This window comes from Trichoderma gamsii (genome assembly GCF_001481775.2).
Source record: "Trichoderma gamsii strain T6085 chromosome Unknown Scaffold_12.2, whole genome shotgun sequence".
Classification (NCBI taxonomy): domain Eukaryota; kingdom Fungi; phylum Ascomycota; class Sordariomycetes; order Hypocreales; family Hypocreaceae; genus Trichoderma; species Trichoderma gamsii.
The window spans coordinates 737,176-754,753 of NW_020171349.1; the positions used below are offsets into that span (position 1 = coordinate 737,176).

Below are 17,578 nucleotides of genomic sequence, written 5' to 3' on the forward strand. Positions count from 1 at the left end.
GAACGCGCTAGTATCCTGTACAGCGCCTACAGTAAGTCGCTGAATCTGTTCCTGTACAGGGCTGAGCCAGGACTGCCCAGTGCGCTACAGCGGACCCAGTGCGATCGATCCACTGCCAGATTCCTGGAAACGCTGCTAGCCAGTTAGAGCCCCGTTATCACTAAGTCGAAGTCAATAGTCGCAGCCGAATCTTAAAAACAAGCATTTCGTCACCAGCGAACACACCGATGGCGAAGTAAACAAACGCACCCGCGGCCACGACGCATCGACATCGCGAATGTAGCAACGTCCAAATGCAGCATCCAATCAATTCAGCTTAATTGAGTACAATTAAGCGCTCAGGGACGGGCCAATCTCAACTTTGGGTACTTTTCCCAGTCATATCATTCAAGATGCTCGGATGGATGCTGGGGCGCGGGGAGAACGCGCCGGACGCGATGGATACTGGCGGTAAGTGAGAACGTCACTTCGATGACTTTTCCTAATATGAGAGTAATTTGCTGATGCTTATTCGGCTCAGATACCGCTACGATCGAGATGCCAGATACTCCTGCGCCCGTATTTGCTGCCAGAGCGTTCAAAAGTGCGCTCTTCGGCACTCCCGTCCGAGATGCGCAGCGAGCATCGCGGGACAAGGCTAGAGCGGCGAAATCGACAGCTTTCACAACGGATCAAGGTTCGGATACTCCACTGAAGCCGCAAGGGATCCTATTGACACCTGGCACGGGAGCTTCGAGGCGGAAACGCGTATCGTTCAACCATGATCTTGCCACGACAAAGACCATTTCCCCAAATAACGAGGGGGTTGCCGTTAGCAAGCGAACTCGTTTGTCCGATGTTCTCGATAAAGCGAGGCGCAAAAGCACCACCAACGTTTCCAACCAGACAGAGACTTTTACTGCCAAAGACGAGTCAGGCGAGTCGGACTGGGAGGAAGAAGAGCTTTACGATGAAAATGGTGAGATCAACGGCCAAGATCTTACAGTAGATCTGAACGAGCCACATTCTCAATCTGGAAAATATTGGAAAGAGCAATTCGAAAAATATCACCAGGAAGCGCGGGCGGAAATGGAGAAGCTACTAAAATACAAGAAACACCTCAAATCTTATGCGGAGGAGAAAGATTTAGAAGCCATCCATCTGGCGCAGAGACTCAAAGAAGAACAAGAAAAGGTGGTTGCTATGGAGAAGAAGATTACAGAAAATGCAAACTACATGGTATCAAAACAGAAAGGAGCCTCCAGTAGTAGCGAGACCACAGAGTTACTGGCGACTCTAACAAAGCAAACTGCTCTTGCGGCTCAGTACCGGCATAGAGTTCAGGAACTGGAAGCCCAGCTTGAAGAACTGCATCAGGGACGGGAAGACGACGAGGAAGCAAGAGAATGGAGGCGGCTACAAGGCACGACTTCGCCCAACACAGCGAAGACTATAATCGAAACTCAGCGAGAGTTGCGACGATCTCGAGCGCAACTCAAGGAGCTGGATGCCCTGCGCAGCCAAGTATCCTCACTCAAGGCTCAGCTAAAGACTGCCGAGCAACGAAGGATTCCGGATTTTTCAACTACTGACGACTTTAACGATACGGCGATTGTGAGAGAGCTCAAGGCACAGCTTAGGCAAGCAAAAGAAGCATCGTCGACGAAAGACGACGAACTTCGCCAGGTGAAGAGGGATTTTGAGGTGTTTAAGAAGGAGAGCGAAGCTCACGATGCCGATACCAAGGCCGTTCTTGAGCGCGCTCAAACAAAGATCACAGATCTCAAAAAAGAGCTCAAGACTCTCAAGGCCGGGAAAGCGGCTAACACAGCCCAGCCTACAGACATGTTATCAAGGCCCCCTGTCGCTACGAATGGGGTCCGGAGGAGTATTGACGTAGCAGACCTTGAAAGGCCCCGGCAACTCCCCGAGGCAAGCAGCTCCAAACTTCGCACCTTGCGAGACAAATATCGAAGGGATGGCACGCCGAAGACGGCAACAAAGTCAAGGGACCCTGCTGAAGCCCCGGGTTACCAGTCGAACGACGAAAATCTCCTTTGGCAGTCATTTGTACCGAGGTCCTCTACTAAGAGAAGAGCCTCCGTCAGTGGAGAAGCGCCCAGACTGGCGAAACCCACAATCCATCCCAAGAGCTCATCATCTTCCGATGACATAGAGGCCGAGGTCGACCTTTTGCAAGATCACTTTGCTCGCCTCGGCGGACCTGACGCGGGCAAAGGCAAACTCAAAGACGTATCCAACGACATTAATAGCAAACGTTCGTTACCACCGGAACGCCGAGCTGCCGCCCTTGCTCGGATCGAGAAGAGAATGGCCGAAAAGAGAGCCCGGCGACGGGATGGAACTGACAAGGAAAATGTGAGGCCATGAAAGAGATGATAATGCTCCGTGTAGTTTAGGAGCCATCTAGCGTGTTCTAGTTGCTTTGGTTTAGGGATCAGCGTGGTGTTTTGCAATATTGTATTTTAACAGCAAAGGGAGACGGTACGAACAGGATGATATCACCAGCGAGAGCGATTGTAATAACGCAAAGCGGAACGCTCTCTTGTGAATCTGTCACGGTGCTTGGATTGAACTTTTTTTTTCCCCTTCTGGGTTTTTGTAATATGCTCATATACCTATTTGCAACTGGCTGGAAGATGTTAGGACGTGGGTGTGGGCGTGTGTGTCTATCTGGCATATCGCACGGGTCTAATGCGCAAATGAATGACAAGCCATGATTTTGAACTCTACATCTACACAAGCTCCAAATGGCATCACCTCCTCATGCATCGGTCGATGAGATTCAAAGTGAAATTGCCCTCTTAGAAAGTCGCCTAGACGAGGCAAAGGCTCGGCTCAGCGCTGTCGGCTCAGCTTCAGCGCCCTCAATACCATGTAAGTCACGATCGCTCCGCCAAAATGAAAGAGCCTCATACAGAGCTTTAATCTCATTCCAACGTATTCAGTCCGCCCTCAACTATCCGCCTCCTCATCCACGCACTTCCTCTTCCTCCTCTCCGACTCCGCCCTCCCCATCGGCTCCTTTGCCTTCAGCAGCGGCCTCGAGTCCTTCGCCGCGCACAACCGCCGCGCCTCCTCCTTCAGCACGTTTCTGCCTCTATCGCTCTCATCCTATGCCTCCACAACGCTGCCTTTTGTGCTTGCCGCGCATCGCCATCCCGCCTCTCTCGCAGCTCTCGACGACGAGCTCGATGCGGCCGTGATCTGCACTGTCGGGCGGCGCGCCAGCGTCGCTCAGGGAAGAGCCCTGCTGAGCATCTGGGAGCGCTCGTTCAAGGCGACTCTGGTCCCGGGCAGCGAGGACGATGCACTCACCTTGAGGGACTTTTCGACGCTGCTGAGGCGCGAGAGCAACAAGGCGGGCGGCGAGGCTCCCCTCGTTTCGGCGCATCTTGGCCCGCTGTTCGGCGCGATTTGCGCCATCGTGGGGTTGACGCTGAGACAGACGGCCTATGTCTTTATGCTGAGTCACGTCAAGGCGTTGATATCGGCAGCAGTGAGGGCAAATATGTTTGGGCCCTATCAAGCACAGAAACTGCTTGCCAGTGAGAATGTGCAGACCATGATCAACGCCATGGTGGAGAGGGAATGGGATACGCCGGTTGAGGAGGCTGGGCAGAGCGTACCGATTGTTGATTTATGGGTTGGGCGACATGAGCTGCTTTACTCGAGAATTTTCAATAGCTGAATGCGGCATTCTACATAATATTGTGCACTGTTTTAATCAAGGTGGTATCATTGTCAATGCTCTCTCCCTATGCCTATGCCTATGCCCAGTCTAAAAAATAGAAGAAAAATATCCAAATTATATATCAAAACGCCCGTTTACTCATCATCATCGCTATCACTACCATATGCAACCAAGGGACCGGTAGATGTAGCTGCCGCTGGTTTTGATGAGACGGCAATTTTTGCTTTACTCAACGCAGCCAAGGTGCTGGTTGAAAATACTCCCGCGCTCTCAGGAGGCGACTGCTGTTCCTCTTGGGCAGCCGGAACCTCTGACTCTGCAGCAGTCCCATCTTCAATCAGGAGCGGCTCTTGATATGCTAGTCTTCCAGCAGGATTGACTGCGTTGGGGCCTTGGGCGAAATAGATTTCGTCAGGGGCTTCGTAGCCTTCCAGCCCGTAACTACTCTCCACCTTCCTCCGTTTTCTTGACTCGGGATCTTTGCCTTCGATTTCGGCGATGTATTCCGCCGGCAGTGCTCTCCGAATAGCCTCAGCAGCTTGCTCTTCGATCCGTCGCGCTTCTCTGGCTCGCGCCATGGGATTGGGGTCTTCCGTCGCCCATCGAACATTCAGCACCTCGTCGTGATCTAGAGATCTATGGCTGGTCAGTGGGCGTTCGTCAAATGGATGATGCTGTAGAGATTGGAGAATACATACTGGTGTGCCATGGCTTCTTTGGCGAATTCTGCATTGGCTTCGTTGACATAAGTTACGAAAGCGACTCCTCTGGAGTTTAGCACGCGAACTAAAGCTCATGGTTAGCCGAGCTCAAAATTATCAACATCGTTTGCAGGTAGCTGGAGTACTTACTGCGCTCAATCTTCCCCCATTCAGCAAAGTGCCGCGCGACAATCTCCTCGATATCGTCGGTTACGTGGATGCGACCAATGTAAACAGTCCTGTTCTGGCGCATGAAGCTTCCAACACCGCCCATATCATCTCTGTAGCCTGAGAATTTGTCTCTGCCGAAGACATCGACGTTTGGCGCCAAGACGCTGTGTGTCCCGGGAAGTCGATGTAGGTACATGCAATCGGCTCCTCGCGGACACAGACCGCGGGCAAAGAACAAGCAGAAATAGCTGCCAGACACACCGTCGGCTTTCGTATATCCACTATCTCGAGCGATGTTGCAGCGTCCCTTCGCTTTCGTCTGTTGGTATGCCTCGTGATCGCCACCTGCCCATTTGTTGTACCTAGCTGAGATTAGCTGGTGTTCTGCAGAATGAGTGCGCAATCGCGACAGTTTTACTTACCAGATATTGAACGTTGTGCCTGTTTGAGGAGGAGCCTCGCCGATGAATTCGGCTGCAACTTGGGGCCTGGCCGGCCTCTTCTTGCGGACTGTAACCATGATCTGGCCGTTGTTGGAGGAATAAGAGAGAAGAGAGAAGAGGGAGACTGAGAGAGACTGGTTTACTGTATTTCTAAAGAAAGAAAAATAGTTGACTGATGACCTGCTTCTTGCTTGCTAAATGGCAATTGGCGCCGCCTGTCTTAGAAAGGAATCGGCGCGCGTGTGGCGTAGAAGAAATCACGTGCAAATCTTATAGCACCGGATTCTTTCTCCTTCTAATTGCACCCTGTTTCCATTCAGAGAAGAAAAAAAGTGGCATTGAACAAGGAGAAATAGCAACAATAGCCTTTACTTAAATAGAGTACATGAAAGCTTAGAGAAAGAAGCAAAGCAGCTGTAAATTGACTTAGAATAGCTTTTCTTGTACTTGTACCTGTGTAAGAGGCTGAACTGGCGTAAACGGCAGGCGGTGAGCTAGTGAGATTCCACTCGCCATCACCAAAGGCCCCTCCAAGTCTTTTGCTTCATGCGCCAGAAGCCCCGCCATCGAATTTCAAAATCAGCTACACAACTGCTTCTTCTGCTCTGTAACGCTAGACGATACGTCTTAGTGGACTAATCTTTTTTTTTTTTGTTTCTTATTTATAGTTTTCGTTAATAAGACGGTATTGCCGTCTATAAATAACCGTGAGCCAGGATGGTGAACATTACGGAAAAGATCAAGGAGTGAGTGACCAGTTCATGTTGTTAGAGACACCATGTCTAACATGACATCCAGGATTGAGGATGAGATGAGAAAAACACAGAGTAAGAACAATCACGAATGCCCCTTTCTTTAACTTGTTCTATCTTCGTGAATCCCGTAGCATTATACGTGCTGTTGTAGCTGCAGAGTCTATCACAGCGCTTATCAGACAATTGACCCCAACAGCTTATAAACGCGTACACTCAAGCTCTATTTGGTACAATCTAGCTAACAAGAATTATAGAAAACAAGGCCACTGGTACGTAGTTGCATAATAATCTGTTTAGTCATTAAAGCTGACAACAAGATCAGAGTATCACTTGGGTCTATTAAAAGGGTGAGCCAACATAAACAAAGACTTCAATATCATATGACACAACAGTCTCTAACTTGAACAGAAAACTCGCACGACTCCGCGCGCAGCTTCTAGAACCCGGCCCTGGAGCCGGCGGCGGTGGTGGCTCAGGCTTCGACGTCAGCAAGAGTGGTGATGCCAGAATATCTCTAGTAGGCTTTCCATCAGTAGGAAAGTCAACATTTCTGTCCAAAGTCACCAAGACCAAATCAGAAGTGGCCTCGTACGCATTCACAACCCTCACGGCCATTCCCGGAGTGCTGGAATATGGCGGCGCCGAGATTCAGCTGCTCGATCTACCGGGTATCATTGAAGGTGCTTCCGAGGGCAAGGGACGAGGTCGGCAGGTCATATCAGCAGCCAAGACGAGCGACCTGATTCTCATGGTCTTGGACGCGACGAAGCGAGCTGAGCAAAGAGCACTGCTGGAGGCGGAACTTGAATCTGTCGGCATCAGACTGAACCGCGAGCCCCCGTAGGTGGCATCAGATGCCTCGCATTTATCATTTGGCTAACAGAAAGAATTCAGAAATATCTACCTCAAGGTCAAGACGGCTGGCGGCATGAAAATCACCTTTGTTTCTCCACCTAAAAACATAGACGAGAAGATGATCTATAACATCCTCCGCGACTACAAGATTCTCAACTGCGAAGTGCTCATCCGAGATGAAAACGTCACTGTCGACGACCTCATCGATGTCATCATGAAAGACCATCGCAAGTACATCCGGTGCCTGTACGTCTACAACAAGATTGACAGCGTCTCTCTTGATTTTTTGGACAAGCTCGCCAGGGAAGACCACACTGTAGTCATGAGCTGCGAGCTCGACCTGGGCATTCAAGACGTGGTTGATAGGTGCTGGAAAGAGCTCAAGCTCATCCGCATATACACCAAGAGACAAGGAACCGACCCAGACTTCAGCGAGGCGCTGATTGTACGGAGTAACAGCACCATTGAGGACGTGTGCGACAGGATACACCGCACTCTCAAGGACACATTCAAGTATGCCCTTGTTTGGGGCGCCAGCGCAAAGCACATTCCTCAAAGGGTAGGATTAGGGCATCCAGTTGCGGATGAAGATGTTGTGTATATTAATACCGCGTGGAAGGCGTAGACTAGCTAGTACAGAAGAGAAAGCAAATCTATAAAAAAAAAAAGGAAACTCATCATTTTCAGTGATAATAATCTCATCCATTCGTATTGATAGCACTTGCGCAGAAGCAGCTGATCTGTTCCCGCTAACCGTGCTTCTGTCATGACATTAAAAAGAATAAAAGAGAATAAGAGAGACATGAAGATTCGTATCAACCCTTTCCAGAATCACCATGAAGAGTATGGTATGCATGTCATTCGGAAAACGCCTGTCCCTTAAACCAGTAATAGTACCTCTAAACCTCGTCCGAGGCATGTTCCAATCCAAACCCAGCTAACCATTGCCAATCTTGCTTCCCGTCTCCCGTCGTTATGAAGGGGGGCGCAGCAAGAAAGGGAAAAAAAGACCAAAGAAAAATTCGCGACCTGTTGTTTTACACACGTATAAAGGAGAATTGTTGAAGTACAAAGGAAAAAATGCGGATCGTAGGCTTGAATCAGCGAATTCTCGAAGTCAAGACGCCATTGCCCGGGGCTTTTCTGGTGCCCAGCGGGCTCTGGCTCTGGCTCTGAGTGGGCTGTGCGCCGAAGGGATTCTCGCCTTGGAATCTGTTTGTGCTCGCTTGGGCAAAGAGGGACTTTGGTTTGGCTCTAGATTGAAGGCACGTCTGGTTAGCTCTATTGAATACTCGTCGAGGTTGATTATAGGATCAGGCAGTTCGAGGGAAAGGCTGAAGACAAGACCTACTTGGAGACTTGTTTGTTGCGCAGTGCCGAAAGTTTTGCCGTGCAGGGACTCATGATGGTGTCGGACGGGGAGATGTATTGCTTGGAACTAAATGAGAAAATGTGACGTTAATAAAAGATTTCCAAGCATTGAAAAATACCAAATCGTGAAGCAACAGATCAGTGACATACGGCTCTTGAGCAATCCGGGACTGCAGCACCTGGCGATGGTACTCCATGCTCTTGACGTCCTTAGCGAAAGGCTGAGCATCGGTCATGGTGACATTGACGTCCCGTTCACCGAGGACTCTATTGCCGGACATTTTTGAATTTTCGTGAGGGGCAGAAGAACAAGTTAACGAAAGAGTTGTGGCTTCATGAAAGTTGGCAGAATCGGTGTGTTGCAGTTACTGAGTCGTGAATTCGCTCCTGGGGAAGAAAAGAAAAAGGGGGTTCACAAAATCAGAGGGGGCGGTCGCTGTTTTTGTAAACATGTGCTAAAACTCAAAAACACATGCACCTAAAGCAGAAAAGGAAGAATGAGAAAGAGATAAACCAGAAACTATGACGTTCCGTTCCACTTCCATGCCAAGTGCATGTCTTCCCGGGAAAAAAAGAAAGTAAACGAATGACGGGCGTTGGCAGGGCGACGGGCGAAGAACGGACATCCCTGTAGGGAGCGCCGCCGGTATGCATGAAGATGTGAGTGGAGCTGGCAACGGCACTTTTCTATGGGGGATTTACCCTGGATTGGGGATGGAAAAGGCAGATTGGCTTTGTGTTTAATAAATGATTGTGAGTCATTAGGCAAGGAATTATTTCTGTGTAGGTCGGGATTAAAACCAGATGAGGATTTTGTATAGATTACACCAACATGCCAACATGTGAAGGTGCTTACCTCTTACTTATGCCTATATCTCAGGTACCTATCACTACCTACTTATGTCTATGGCTTGGGATCCTGGAGGCTATATGGCAAATAGACTCTATTTCAGCCACAGACTGTTGATAGCCTGCCCAAAAGACAGAGTTTAGATGGTGACAGCTCATGTCATTATGTCCAATCTGGGCTAACTTTTTGCTTTACTATATACGCTAGTTGTAATGCATTAACATCATCAATCCAATTACCAGTATTTTACAGAAAAAAGGTCATAACAAGTCAAGAAGAGCAAGGCCTCATTACAACTTGGCCTCGTGCTTAATCTTGGTGCCAGGCTCAGCAACCTCAACGCCATATCTCTTCAGCAGCTCCTGTGTCTTGGCCTTCTGCCTCTGGTGCTTCTCAGCCGTCTCCTTGCCGCGCTTGTTCTCGTTGCGGCCCATCTGCTGCAAGTGCACTTCATCAGGGCCGTCAGCCAGACGCAGCGTTCGGATGCCAGCCCACATGTTGGCCAGGGGAGTCTCCTGGGAGACACCGGCGCCGCCGTATGCCTGGACGGCTCGGTCGATGACGTTGAGGGCAGTCTGGGGGATGAGCACCTTGGCCTCGGCAATCTCCTTGAGAGCCTTCTTGGCGCCGGACTCGTCGATCTTGATGGCGGCGTTGAGGACGATGAGGCGGGCGGCGTCGATTTCGATGCGGGACTTGGCGATCCACTCGAGGATGACGCCGTGCTCGCGAAGGAGCTTGCCAAAGGGCTTCTTCTTCTCGTCGTTGACGCGCACGAGCATCCAGTCGAGAGCTTGCTCGGCCTGCAAGAGATATGTATTAGCAAAAAGGAATAGAGACAATACGTTGTGATGCAGCAGCCAAAACTTACAGCGCCGATGCTGCGCATAGCGTGGTGAATACGGCCAGGTCCCAGTCGGCCCTGGATAATCTCGAACCCTCTGCCCTCGCCGAGAACCAGGTTCTTTGCCGGCACGCGCACGTTCTTAAAGGTGATGTGGCCGTGGCCGTGGGGGGCGTCGTCGTAGCCGTAGACCTTGAGCATTCTCTTGATGGTGATTCCAGGAAGGCCGGCAGGGACCAGGATGACGGACTGCTGCTTGTAAGGGTCGGCGTTGTTGGCATCGGTCTTGCCCATGACGACGTAGAGCTTGCATCGAGGGTCGCCAGCGCCGCTGGACCACCACTTGGAGCCGTTCAGAATGTAGTCGTTGCCGTCCTTGGTGATCTGCAGCTGGATGTTGGTGGCATCAGAAGACGCAATCTCGGGCTCAGTCATCAAAAAGGCCGAGCGGATCTTGCCCTCCATCAACGGCTTGAGCCACTCCTCCTTCTGCTGGGCGTTGCCGTACTTGGCCACGACCTCCATGTTGCCCGTGTCGGGAGCGGCGCAGTTGCAGGCCTCGGAGGCGCTGCGCGAGCGGCCCAGCCACTCTGCCATGATGGCGTACTCGAGGTTCGTCCAGCCGGGGGACTCGGCGTAGAAGCCCTTGGGCAAGAACATGTTCCACAGGCCCAGCTTGCGCGCCTTGTCCTTGAGCTCCTCGATAATGGAAGGATGGTTCTCCCAGCGGTTATCGCCTTCGCCCACCTGGGCCTCTAGAACGGGGTCGGCGCTGTTTTGTGTCGTTGGATAATTAGCCCTCATCGGTTTCGTAGTAGCAAGAGAAGAACAAGTTGACTGGGAATTGGTCGAGGCTCACGGGATGCATTCTTCCTCGACAAACTTGGCAACGACGTCAATCTTTTGCTTCGCCGCCTCGCTGATGTGTTTTGAGACCTAATTATCCATCGCGATGTGATTAGCCCATGCGCCAGATCTCCGAAATCAATTCGCGTAAAAGAAAGCTCCAATAGCTTACAAGAGCTGGAATCCGAGCAGCCATGATTGCGAAATGTGTGCCGTGATAAGAGAAATAAGAGTCAAGGGAAAAAAGGGCAAATGAATGGATCGAGTTCAAGTCAAGATTCCTCCGCAAATACTGAACAGCCGAGACATGGAGACGCTGCAATGGTCTGATATTTATCTCGACGGTATGGACAGCTGGTTGATGCGGAGCCGAGGCGGAAACGAGTCCCGTCGGATCATGATTCGGTGGAGAGAGTCCGGGGTAAGCCGCAAGCCGAGGTGCAGAGTGGGGCCTCACCGACTGAGGGCGTTATAAGTCGATGCTATAGGCTATAAAGTCTAAGAGGTTACATTGCGAATCGAATGATCCATTAATCTGCCTGGTTTGGTAATTAACAACGAGGAATGAAAATATTTAAAGCCAAAGGGCCGTAGATACAGAGCATGGCTACCGTTGGGCAACTTGGTGGATACCCCCTTTGGAATCTGGGTGGTAGAAGAAAAGAGACAAAGACAGACACATACACACATACATCCATCGTACATGTAAAGCCAAAGAAAAAAAAAAGGCATATCGATGTTCTGTATAATCAAGTCCATAGCGTGAAATTGCTCCCAGCCATGCATAGAATCTATAGCCCATGGTCCCTTAACAAGTAGATGTATGAGAATAGCCCGTCTCAGAAACTCTCTCCTCTTCTTCCCCCTCTCCCCCCTCTCCGAGCCCGACAGCCAGAGCCGAGGCAATGGCTGTTGCACCTCTGCATCGAAAATTACGAGCATCTCCAAATTCCATCAACCAAGAAGCGAAGCAAAACGAAAAGAGAAAGAAAAATTCAACCCTGACAAAGAAAAAAAAAAAAGAGGGAAAAAACAAATTACTATCCGCGCAAACACCGGCATGGCCTCGTTTCTCCGTACTCTACTTCCAGTCGATAAGAAAATGCATCAGCTCCATAGCCGGGTATGTTGGTTGTCTGGTTATCCATGGCCTTTCTCTGACTAGTTTGTCTTCATCCAAACAACCTTGTCGAATCTCCCCGCTTAACAAGCACATCCGTCACGGTCGTTGTCGATGTGGATATTGATGGGGTCATCGAAATCTCCGCTGTATTCCTCAGACTCTTCTTGAGCCAAGGCATTTCGAGCAATAACTATCATTTCGTTAGCCCATTAACTGGAACACCGCTACCATCGCGAAGGTGTGCATGCATACCCTCAAATGCCTGGTCAATGTTGATGGCCTCCTTTGCACTAGTCTCAAAGTATGGAATATCGCCCTTGGATTGACAGAAAGTCATGGCTCGCTTAGTCGAAATCTGGGCCGTGTCAGCTACCCGTATTGGCATTTCAACCCTGTTTTTACTCACCACTCGCTTGCTCTCCTCAACATCAATCTTGTTTCCCAGAACAACCTGCGATGGCATTAGTATATGCGCCCATTCCAAGGACCGTCATACCGTCACACTCACAAAGGGGAAGTTGGGGGGGTCCCGCGGAGAAGCCTGGATCAGGAACTCGTCTCGCCAGCTGTCCAGCGCCTCGAAGCTCTTGGAGTTGTTGACGTCGTACACGAGAACGCAGCAGTCGGCTCCTCTGTAAAAGGCAACGCCCAGTGACTGGAATCGCTCTTGTCCGGCTGTATCCCAGAGCTATCTCGTGCATCAGTAACCGTCGTTGAGGACTCTTCCATTGTCCCAAAACGCCTCGTACCTGCATTGTGACTTGTCGGTCGTCCACCAAGACCTCTCGTGTTAGGAAATCGGCGCCGATAGTGGCCTTGTAGCTTGCGCTGAACTTTTTGTTGACCTAAAACAAACCACCAAAGAGCATTTCATCAATAAATCATCTTCGTATGTCGTGGCGATGGATCGGAGATCGTGGGAAGGGTGTGCGTACATATTGATTCATCAAACTCGTCTTGCCCACACCGCTATCTCCAAGGATGATGACCTATCGAAAGAAGCACGTTCAGCATCGCAGCAACCCAGCGCGGCGCCGGCACCGGCAGCAGGGCTCGCATACCTTGAGAAGGACCTTCTTATTGCGCGAAGACATCTTGACTGGTTATCGGTGGCCACGCTCGCCGCTCCAATGACGTGATATGGATCAACCCAAGGCCAAACGCACGGTCGCAACGAACAAAGACGACGCTGGAGAGTGTTTCTGTCGGCGGAGAGGAGGCGGGAGATGTGCAGTAAAGGAGTTGCCTGCTGTGTAATAGCAGCGATTGTCGTAGACGTCACGAGACCGTATGAGTCGTGGAGGCTTTCTCTCAGGCAGGCTTCAATGGGCGAGGCTGGCTGGGCTTCTCGGTTTGTTGGCGGGCGGGCGACGCTTTTGGCTCTAGCGGCGGTACCCATTAGTAGGGGCCTATCCGGGCCCAGGTTTCGGTGTCGTAACAGCGGGAGCGCCGCTAACAGCGCTTGGAGAGTGTTTCCAACTTAGCCCCATGCATGAAGCAGGCGCCTAATCTAGCTGAGGTACCTGGTGCACACTTATCGATCCAAACATTGCATTCAAACATTGCATTTTGAAAACTCATAAAATGTTTCAAAGAAATTGATAAAGTGTTTTAAATTTGTAGATGTATTTATTACTTCTTAAACTTTTATTATGTATATCTTCAAAAAAAAAAAAAAAAACTGTTACCTGTCAATCTTAGGACATGTAGGGGCATCAACGTTTGCCTTCCACTAAGACACTGTCCCTGTACCTCTGCGACCCTCTTCCAATCAAGGTACAAGCAATGTCGCTTGCCGTCCCAAAATAGATGCGATGATGCTTCCTCCAACATTCATCTATTCCTCGCCAAACAGCACGCCATTCTGATGCTGATGGACCTGGCGACTCTGCTGGCGCTTTGCGATGGCGGATGAAGACCTGCTCGACAAGGTCCACAGCTTGAGCGACCTGGAACTGGCCGTCCTGCTCTGTCTCATCAATCGCGAGCACGTCCTGATTAGCACTCCGCCAGCCGCCATTGACGACCTGGTGCAAGAGCTCCAACTGGTATGCTGCTTACACTCTGATTGTTCAACCCGAGGAATGTGAAGCTGACAATCACAATCAATCTCAACCCGCAGGTAGCACGCAAGACATTCAGCCTCAAGCCCGTCGTCGTCGACTGCCACCCGTCCACCACGCTCGAAGACTTCGCCTCAGCTCTGCTCCTCCATCCTCACCAGCCTCCTTCTCAAAACACCCCCGGCCGTTCCGTCTCGCCCTTTGCTCGGACGACAGAATCATACTTCGCTCTCAACTCACACTCACACTCGAATCGTCAAACCTCCTTGCCGCTCTCGCCCCTATCATCTCTCCCTGCTCCTCAGATCGCCCACTTTGTAATCGCCAAGAATCTCGACCGCGCGCCACAAGTCGTCCAGATCCAGGCCCTCGAACTACTACGCACGAGACGCATCTTTACGCGCACGTCGGTACAAGCCGCGCCGAAGCAATTCGTCTTCATACCCGTCGTGGGGGCAGCAAGCGGTGGCGAGGCGCATGTCACGCCGCATCTAAACGACTTCTTCTCAATTGCCCATTGGCATAATCCGGACGATGGATATGTTAACCTAGATGAAGCCGATGGTCGAAACAACGGCCCGGATGACGAGACGGCATCTACGGAGAGCGTGGTAAAGAAGGCCGTTGATGGCGCGACGCCGTCAACAGCTCTGATATCAGATATAGTAAGCTGCACATCTATCTCTAGGCTTTTATTCGCCCATAATCTTAACAAGCGTTTTCATAGGACATCAGCCAACTAGCAAAACTGAGCCAGGAAGTCCAAATCGACGTCGACATCCTCCGTTACCAAATGAACATCGTCTCCTTCCTCCGAATGCACCGAGCTGTCGACGGCGGCATCACGCCTGCAGCCACCAAGCATCTCCACCAGCTCGTCAAGAGTCTTGCTCCTTTACACAAGCTTGACTATGTGACCCCAGCCCTCATTGGACTAGCTGTGAGGAAAGTCTATCTCCACCGAATTCGAATTATCGAGCCGGAGAAGGAGAGGAGTATGCAATGGGGAAGTCAATTGGAGGCTGTGGAAGCTCTATTAGAAGGCGTCGGGCCCGAGGAAGTAGTGGAAGAAGTTTTGGAAATGGTAACTGCGCCTCTTTGAAACATATCATATTAACTTTGTATCCTTGCCCATTCAAGCCTGTTACCAGAACAAAAAAAACCAGGCCCCATGATTCCCCGTGTATACATAATATATAAGTAGATAGAAGTTCCGCATTCCAATCGCATCAAAGACCATGTTATTAATACCAACTTCCAATTCCGCATTACACTTTCTTTCAAGAGCGTGGGCGTCGTACAGCAATATGCTTCGCGATCATTCTAGACAATCGACTCATCGTGAACCATTTTATTCAGAAAACGCCTAATAAGGTATATGAAAGCATTTTATAAAACCTCCTTAACCTTGCATTCCCAGCCTGAGCCAGGAGCCAAGAGCGGCAGACTAAAAAAAAAAAATCATCAGTTAGTTATGAAGAGTCCAAAAGGGAAAAAGACTATAAGTTCTTACCTAGCGCCAAGGCACCAGCCCAGCTCATTGCCCTTGATCTTCTTCGCAATCTTGACCTCGCGGTCAATGGGCATCTCGTATCCAGTGTGCAGCAGCGCCATCATAAAGTTCAAATCCAAGCAGTGCTCGGGACGGTCCGCAAGCTCCTCCAGGGCACCGGGGACGCTGGAAAAGACATCCCAGGAGTCCTTGCCGGCACATACCTTGTCGGTAAGATCGTGCATCTCGCGGAGAGTGAAAGAGTCGGGCATGCCGAGGGGCTTTGTGCGGTCGTAGAAGTAAGAGAAGATGTAGACATCCTCCTTGGCAAATGTCTTGGACAGGATAGGCTGGTGGACGCCGTTGAAAGAGCAGGGAGCAAGCTTGCAGTCGGCTTCCTTTTTCAAGATCTTCTCAGCCAGGTTGCGGCACTGAGCAGGAGCGGGTGAAGACGGGCCAGTGAAGTTGAAGGTTTGTGCTTCACCACCGTTGACCTCGACGTCAATTTGCTTGGTGGTGCCGGGAGCGATACAAGGGTGCACAATCGGGGACTTCTTCCAGGTTTCGTCATCTTTCTTAGACTTGGCCAAATCATCAATCAGGGCGGAGTGCAGAGCCTTGCGAGCAGACATCAAGCCATAGCCAAGGTGAGAGTGCTGGTAGAGGTCGAATTTGTGGCCGCCAAAGTCAAGCTCGTACTTGTGGTCGCCAGGAGCCAGCTTCTCAGGCATGCCTCCGTCTGGGGCGCCCTTAAAGGTAGGCTCAAAGACAATCTGGGTTGAACCGCCACCGAGATCGAATACAGCAGCGGTCTCACTCTTGTCAGGGCCGCCAATCTTGCCAAGCAGGTAGTTGGTAGTGATCCAAGCATAGACACCTTCGTCCGAGCCGTCCATGATGGCGATACCGTTCTGTTCGGCAGAAACAACGGGGAAGGGGTAGTCCTGCTCCAAGTGTCGTCTGACCTCAACCAAGATGGCATCGGCAAGTTCCTTTCCAATCAAACGCAAGCCAGCGGTAGCCTTGACAGCAACGGGAGAGCACTTCTTCAGCGCATCCGGGACGTGTTCCATGGCAACGGCCATGAGAACATCAAGACTCTTGGCAGCACCGACGGGGTCGTTCTTAAAGGCACTCAAGCCACCGACGGATTTCTCAGTCATCTTGAACTCTTCCTTCTCCAGCTCGGGGATGGGACCGCAGTTGTTGAATTTGTAGACGTGGATTCGGGAGCCAGTGCTGCCAGCATCGATCATGAGGACATACTGAACGATGGGCTTGTCCTTGGAGTACGACTTGGAACACTTATCGGTGCCGTAAGAAGAGTCTGAGGGAGCCTGGCCACTGTTGGGAGCGCCGTTGCCAGCGGCGGCGGTGTCCTTGTTGGAGGTGGCATCTTTGTTGGAGGCGGGGACATTGGCGACGGGAGCAGCAGCGGGAGCAGAAGCGGGAGCCTTGCTCACAGAGCCTTCTTCACTGCCCAATGGGCTCTTGTTGTATACCTCGACGCCGGTCGGTGACAGCCACCAGAACAGGCAGACCAGTATCAGAACCAGCGTGCCGGTCTTAACCCACCGCGATTTCTGAGACTGAGACAGCATGGTTTCCTTCATGCTGGCAAACAGGCCTTGCTTTCGATGGCTTGGGCGATATCGATCGGTCTTTTCGTAGGGATCGTGCGCAACTTGCTTCGTGGGCAGCGACACCGAAGTTCTCCTCATCAGGCCGCAGGGCGATCAATGAGAGACGCCGTGACGCATTAAAGAGCGGAAGGGGATGGAAGAAAAAAAGAAAGAGGAAAAAATGAAGGTCTAGAAGCCAACGTCAAGAGAATGACTGGAGGGCAGTTGGACTGTGGAACAAACAAGGCCTATTAGGTGGGAGGCGGCAGAAAGTAACATTACCAGGATCTAGGACATGGCTGGAGTCTGGAAATGATCTGGAGTGGAAAAAAAGGAGACCAAACAAATCTTCTCCAGGTGGAGGGGCAAAGACAAGGTTCCTTACACGCATATTCTGTATGGGAGAGTACTTGATGCACCCACCACACGCCGCTCTTAACCACTGTGACACTGACGCTACAGGCGGTCGCGCTTTCAGCTAAGCCCAGCAAAGCCACGCGATTGTGAAGAGCCCATTCGCCACATTCCATTTCCCCTGAAACCAGCTGCCAAAGTGCCCCCCTGGATGATGCGTCAGTGGGTCGGCCGCTTAGTGCAGAAAATCCGTCAAATTACAGGGTAAGCCAAGAGATGCAAATCGTAGAGACAGCGACATTTCAAGAGAGTTGATATGCCAGGAATTATAGAAGTTAGCATGCTTTTTCTTTGATGATTTTTATAGAGTTCGTTGAGCAAGCTTGTACTGTGT

The 17,578-nt window shown here is 50.8% G+C and overlaps 8 protein-coding genes across 8 annotated transcripts; 3 read left to right on the plus strand and 5 right to left on the minus strand.

The window, feature by feature from the left end:
• Positions 1–392: 392 nt before the first annotated feature.
• Positions 393–3,691, plus strand: TGAM01_v204416 (hypothetical protein; the record flags this gene model as incomplete). Its single annotated transcript, XM_018809840.1, has 4 exons — positions 393–450; positions 521–2,358; positions 2,745–2,877; positions 2,949–3,691. The coding sequence occupies 4 exons, from the start codon at positions 393–395 to the stop codon at positions 3,689–3,691; spliced, it is 2,772 nt and encodes a 923-aa protein (XP_018656979.1).
• A 137-nt stretch (positions 3,692–3,828) lies between these two features.
• TGAM01_v204415 (RNA recognition domain-containing protein) lies at positions 3,829–5,086 on the minus strand (the record flags this gene model as incomplete). The annotated part of the gene is made up of 4 exons (XM_018809839.2): positions 3,829–4,330; positions 4,393–4,480; positions 4,546–4,928; positions 4,989–5,086. 4 exons carry the CDS (start codon positions 5,084–5,086, stop codon positions 3,829–3,831), a joined length of 1,071 nt encoding a protein of 356 aa, XP_018656978.2.
• A 640-nt stretch (positions 5,087–5,726) lies between these two features.
• Positions 5,727–7,244, plus strand: TGAM01_v204417 (TGS domain-containing protein; the record flags this gene model as incomplete). The annotated part of the gene is made up of 6 exons (XM_018809838.1): positions 5,727–5,755; positions 5,808–5,836; positions 6,019–6,033; positions 6,087–6,111; positions 6,173–6,604; positions 6,659–7,244. The coding sequence occupies 6 exons, from the start codon at positions 5,727–5,729 to the stop codon at positions 7,242–7,244; spliced, it is 1,116 nt and encodes a 371-aa protein (XP_018656977.1).
• A 492-nt stretch (positions 7,245–7,736) lies between these two features.
• Positions 7,737–8,271, minus strand: TGAM01_v204418 (hypothetical protein; the record flags this gene model as incomplete). Its single annotated transcript, XM_018809837.1, has 2 exons — positions 7,737–8,057; positions 8,110–8,271. 2 exons carry the CDS (start codon positions 8,269–8,271, stop codon positions 7,737–7,739), a joined length of 483 nt encoding a protein of 160 aa, XP_018656976.1.
• Positions 8,272–9,130: 859 nt separating this feature from the next.
• TGAM01_v204419 (acyl-CoA dehydrogenase) lies at positions 9,131–10,726 on the minus strand (the record flags this gene model as incomplete). Its single annotated transcript, XM_018809836.1, has 4 exons — positions 9,131–9,643; positions 9,712–10,456; positions 10,544–10,620; positions 10,703–10,726. The coding sequence occupies 4 exons, from the start codon at positions 10,724–10,726 to the stop codon at positions 9,131–9,133; spliced, it is 1,359 nt and encodes a 452-aa protein (XP_018656975.1).
• A 1,007-nt stretch (positions 10,727–11,733) lies between these two features.
• On the minus strand, positions 11,734–12,747 carry TGAM01_v204420 (Ras-like protein Rab7; the record flags this gene model as incomplete). The annotated part of the gene is made up of 7 exons (XM_018809835.1): positions 11,734–11,843; positions 11,906–12,008; positions 12,060–12,104; positions 12,162–12,341; positions 12,403–12,498; positions 12,589–12,642; positions 12,715–12,747. 7 exons carry the CDS (start codon positions 12,745–12,747, stop codon positions 11,734–11,736), a joined length of 621 nt encoding a protein of 206 aa, XP_018656974.1.
• Positions 12,748–13,557: 810 nt separating this feature from the next.
• On the plus strand, positions 13,558–14,818 carry TGAM01_v204421 (hypothetical protein; the record flags this gene model as incomplete). The annotated part of the gene is made up of 3 exons (XM_018809834.1): positions 13,558–13,701; positions 13,776–14,381; positions 14,444–14,818. 3 exons carry the CDS (start codon positions 13,558–13,560, stop codon positions 14,816–14,818), a joined length of 1,125 nt encoding a protein of 374 aa, XP_018656973.1.
• Positions 14,819–15,225: 407 nt separating this feature from the next.
• TGAM01_v204422 (guanosine-diphosphatase) lies at positions 15,226–16,809 on the minus strand (the record flags this gene model as incomplete). Its single annotated transcript, XM_018809833.2, has 1 exon — positions 15,226–16,809. The coding sequence occupies one exon, from the start codon at positions 16,807–16,809 to the stop codon at positions 15,226–15,228; it is 1,584 nt and encodes a 527-aa protein (XP_018656972.2).
• Between the last annotated feature and the right edge of the window lie 769 nt (positions 16,810–17,578).